This window comes from Saccopteryx bilineata, chromosome 4, assembly GCF_036850765.1.
Source record: "Saccopteryx bilineata isolate mSacBil1 chromosome 4, mSacBil1_pri_phased_curated, whole genome shotgun sequence".
Classification (NCBI taxonomy): domain Eukaryota; kingdom Metazoa; phylum Chordata; class Mammalia; order Chiroptera; family Emballonuridae; genus Saccopteryx; species Saccopteryx bilineata.
Genome location: NC_089493.1, coordinates 92188138 through 92193471, shown reverse-complemented (window position 1 = coordinate 92193471; position 5334 = coordinate 92188138). Strand labels below are relative to the sequence as shown.

At 38.9% G+C, this 5334-nt stretch overlaps 1 gene segment (V, D, J or C); it reads right to left on the bottom strand.

Annotated features, from left to right (window-relative positions):
* Positions 1-4457: 4457 nt before the first annotated feature.
* Positions 4458-5037, bottom strand: LOC136336533 (T cell receptor alpha variable 30-like). The segment is given in 2 exon segments: positions 4458-4750; positions 4986-5037. Coding segments are annotated over 2 exon segments (345 nt in total).
* Positions 5038-5334: the final 297 nt, after the last annotated feature.

The following is a 5334-nucleotide window of genomic DNA, read 5'->3' as shown; positions in this document are numbered from 1 at the left end:
GAAAGTAATTTTGTGAAAATTGTATTTAACTGCTCAATGCAAGGCAGTTAGTTTACAGGTGGCAAATTAATTTGAGTCCTGCTAGAGAGAAGTCCCATTGTCTTGCTAAGAGGCTTGGATACAGGATAAACTGCAGAAAAAAAGGTAAAAGTGGCAAGTTCTCAGTTCTTAGAGTCTACCTCTCCCTCAGGCATCCACCCTGCCCCTAATGCAAAAGAAAGTTGATATCTCATTGCCAGCTGGGTAGTTTATACCAAGGATCCCTTATTGTATAAAAATATTTTTCATGTTAAAATGTATGTGTTGTTTAAAAGGCTTTTTCTTAATTCTTTTATTTGCTGTTTTATAGTCCTGTAATATTAGAATCTTAGTTTAAATGTTAGGAATTGTTAATAATGTCTTTCTATGTAATGTTTAGTTCATTATTATTTTGAAACAATATTGTTCAATAATAAGTCATATCTTGAAACTCCTGCAAATCTATTTTATCATGCTTTTGTTAAAATTTATTTTGAATGCTAATGTACTGATTTATTTAGCAGCAAAGAGACTCTGGAATTCTAAAGGAGATACCCAAACCTATTTTCTTGAATTTATCCAGCTAATAACATTGCTTTTGTATTTTTTCCAAAACTTTATATAGATAGAAAAAGACTCTCAAGACCCTCAGTGAGATCTTCTGAGCATGGCTTTTAAGGTCTATAATGCCCAAGGTAGTAACAGAAAAGGCAAATAAGGCCCAAAAGAGGTCAGAAAATACCAGCTTTTGGCATATGCTCTTAAAGCCTCCAGCGCCCAGAAAGGGCTTCATAGGATTCTATCAGGTCCCTGCATCAAGAGTGGAAAGAAAGGTCATTGAACTGAAGCCTGCCAGGCTTCCAGGCCCCACCAAGGGACACATCTGTGCTGTGGAAAGAGGGACACAAGAAGGTAAGCTGCCCCCTTGCTCCATGTAAGGAGGGTTCAGTCTCTTCTAGCCCTGCTCCAGCTACCTGTGACCAGATCTTGCCCAGCAACATGTTGGGATTTGCCACTGAAGGCTAGAAGATGCCCAAGGCCTGCCATTGGCCCCATCTCATGACATTGTTCATGAGCCTAAGGTATTTCTTCCAAGTAGCAGGTAAACTGATCTCATTTCTTGTGAACACAAGGGCCATCTACTATGCCTTGCCTGAATATTTAAGTTTTATTTATCCCTCGAAGATCTCTACTGTGGGTATTGACAGTCTGATTTTATTACTTTATTTAATGTATAGTGTCTCCTTTATTCCTCTTGTCTCAATGCTCCATGCCTATTGTAGGCTGGGACCTGCTCCAAATTCCAGCTAGAAGCACTGGTCACTAGGACTTAAACTCTAGCTGCAAAGTGTAGAAATGTGACCACAACTTCAATGCCTTGTGGACTTTTCCTGAATATGTGTAACTCCTGTTCTTTAGGATATTTCTCAGACTTAGTGAAATTATGTTAACACGTTAAGAACGACTGTTAGAATTTTATTTTGAATCCTGTTATATTAGTTAGAATTTCATTTTTGTTTAATAATCTAGTAGGCTTTAGTCATTTTATTGTCTTAAGATGCTTGTTATAGTATTTGTTAACATTAGCTATTGAATTTTATTGTTAATTATATAGTTTTCCAGTCTGCCTCAAAATTGGAACATAGTAATTCAAATGAATATATGCCACAAAAAGCCAGTGAGGTCTTGGGACCTTATTGCCAAAGGTATATTCAAAATGAATTAGAAAAAGATTTTGCCAATGGGAAAGGGATAATTGGAAAAGCCAAACTTAGAATCTATTACAGAAGGCATAATATCTGAGTGTTCAGTTTGTGTCCAAGTGAATGCTGAGCAAAGTAAAGAAATTGCTGTATGGAATTCTTTCTAGGTTTAGCTTACTCATTTTAGTATTGGAACTGCATTGTGTCCACAGTTTCAAAGCTAGTAGGAAAGGAACCAATATTAATTAGAAACTAATTTGAAGTTACATTGTGCCTACAGGCACCCAAAAGGTCCAGGCAAGTAAAATGCATGAATCAAATAATAAAAAGAAACATAACCACCCTTTCCCTAAGTACTTGCAGGATTTACAGGTTACTCAGCAAACTGTTCAAAGACTGTCCTAGAGGCGCTTCCAGCATTACTTCACCCAAGGACTGGACAGGTCCCCTCATGTGGACAGGTCCACACACCGTGACCCTGGCAACTCCCACTGCTGCTAAGGTAGAAGAATGGCGTGCCCTACTCCAACCACAAACCAGAAGCTGGTTGGTCTACATATGGTGAATATATGAAGAAACTAAAGACTCTTTTAATCAGACTTTGGGAAAAGAGAAACTAGGGTAAAATGAAAGCCAACTTAATTGTCACTAAAGGTTATGATTTTTAAAATTAAGAATTCTGACTAAAAGTAAGTTGTTATAAAGGCCAATTAGTTTTATATAAGTTGCAAAGGTTTGTACAATTTATAGGGAATCATTTAGTAACATTTGTTTCTGTAGTGAACTATGTTCTATTAATGCTGACTGTTAAATATAATATTTGTTACATGTTATAAGTTAATATCCCTATACAACAGCCTCATGCTTTTCAGTAAGTCAAAGATTTGACTTAAGACATAAAGCCAGTGGAGAATGTTGTAAGGTACCAAAAAGCTGTAAATTAATATTAATATTCTGGGAGAAAAGGTCAGGCTTTCCTGTCTTTCCTTGAAAAATGGAGGAGAAAGAATATAGAAGTCTCCTGACTTATAAGTACAACTAGGGTCATTTGAACAAATTTCTTTCTTCAATAAAACTTCCAAATTTATCTGGACTGGGTGTCTCTATGTAGACTCAATGAAGTGAGGTACAGTGCCTTTCAGAATCTGGGGAACGGGCCCTGGCCAGTTGGCTCAGTGGTAGAGCATCGGCCTGGCGTGCAGAAGTCCCGGGTTCGATTCCTGGCCAGGGCACACAGGAGAAGCACCCATCTGCTTCTCCACCCCTCCCCTCTCCTTCCTCTCTGTCTCTCTCTTCCTGTCCCGCAGCCGAGGCTCCATTGGAGCAAAGATAGCCCGGGTGCTGGGGATGGCTCCTTGGCCTCTGCCCCAGGCGCTAGAGTGGCTCTGGTTGCAACAGAGCGACGCCCTGGAGGGGCAGAGCATCGCCCTCTGGTGGGCAGAGCGTTGCCCCCTGGTGGGCGTGCCGGGTGGATCCCGGTCGGGCGCAGGTGGGAGTCTGTCTGACTATCTCTCCCTGTTTCAGCTTCAGAAAAATACCAAAAAAAAAAAAATCAATAAATAAAAAAAAGAATCTGGGGAACGGTACTTTATAACAGAAGCTCCATGGAATCATCCTCAGCACCCGGGCCAATGGAGCTCAAAACAATTGAGCCATGGCTGCAAGAAGAGAAGAGAGAAAGAGAAAAAGAGAAGGCAAGAGGAAATGGTAGAGAGACAGGTGGTCACTTCGGTGTGCTCTGATGAGGAATCAAACCCAGAATATCCACATGCCTGGAGGATGCTTTACCACTGAGCTATCAAGAATCGTATCGTATTTTTTAAAATATTTTTTAGTTGTGTAATGAAGATAAATGGCTACGGTTATATTTGTGAATTTTAACTTTTCTGAAAAGGAAGTAATGTTATTTTTCTTGTCATTCTAATTATTATCAATTAATCAATCAACTGATCACTCAACACTTGTTTAGCACTTACTGTATGTCAGTTTGTGCTAGGTTTGTTGTAGGAAAACAATTGAGGAGCTGTCTTGACCACAAAATATCTGGGCAAACTGATAAGAGAAAGTACCATGTAGATAACTTCAAGTACCTCAGAGAAAGCTGAATATCAATCATAATAAAGTCCAGTGAGAAGGGAAGTACAAGTCAGCCTAATTCAAGTGCTTTCAAATTCATATCTCCAAATAAGATATTGAAGACTGTGAAAGAAATACTGCTAGTGACCCTTCCACATAAGTAACAATGGTTATGTTCTGTGTGCAATACTGGTACCTAACAACAAACAAAAGACTTATTTTATTTGTTGTTTTTGTTCTACTCACTCTCTAACAATAAGTTATGTATACCTAGAAGTAGAAAGAAAGGGTATTTTCATTTTTAGACAAGAACACAATCACAAAATTAGTTCATATATGTAGCTTAAGTCATATCATAATTCACTTTGGTGTTTGAAAATGAAATTTATGTGCCATACTTCTTAATCTAAGCTACTTATCATGAAATTACATAATTACTTACCCAGCAATTGTATAATTATTAAAATAATAATGTTAAATAAGATATGAACCAAAAAGATGGCCCACTTTTTGTATTTTTTGTTAAAGCTATTGAATTTCCCTCAAATTTCTATTTTTTATTAGATGAGCCTTTTGGTAAGTGCCCCATGGGAGCTCTGTGCAAGGAGAGCAACCGTGGCCCAGCTTCAGGTTTTAGTGCAGCCTTTGGAGGCCTGGGCATCACTGTGTTCCTTCTGCACAGAAGTAGGTGCCTGAGTGACTGCGCTGGGAGGCCGTGATGAGTAGGGAGCTGTGCTGCTTTTCTTCATTCAACATGGCAACTATTTCATCGTGACTCTTTTGTTCTCCACTTTTTTTTAATATCATTAAGAAATTGAGATCTTTACCATGCTTCTGCCAGTACCAGTATGAGGAATATACAGTCTTTGTGAAATTGCACTTGATGGTAACTTCTTCCCCTTCTTGGACGATCAGGGACTGAGGACTTTGCTGCACTTCTTGGCTTCTCACACCTGATCAGAGAAATTATTGAAGGATATAATAAATCCTCATGAGATGTTCAGTCTCATAAACGAAAAGGTGATTTTCTCCCCTCTTTCCTTACTCAAAACATAAACATCACTCCAAAATTACAAAATATGCTTGGTTCTCATCAGGGCTCTCCCCAGGTGAGGAAGACAACTCAACTTCTACCCTCAGGTTGCTGTCACTATTATAAGCCTCTCTTAGACTGAACCAGGTACTCACAAGCCAATTGCCCCAACAAAGTGCCCAAAAGTGCTTTCAGGAGTGTCTCCATCCCTTGGTTCCCTAGAAAATCCAATGGACCAGGTCAGATTCTGAATGGGCTTCCTCAGCGTGAATTACTTTGAGTTCAGAGAGGAATCTGTTGCAGTTGATTCTAGAATACTGAAACTTAGGGGTATAGCCAATCAGGGAGACATCACAGCGCTTTCACCTTTTACAAAGAATTATGTACAACTAGAATACTTTTAAAACAGTGCCACCCTCTGGCCAGATGGAGAAATAATTAAAATGGGGACTTGGGCTTTCTTAAATATGTTTACATCCATTATATGTCTTCTTTTTTTCTTTT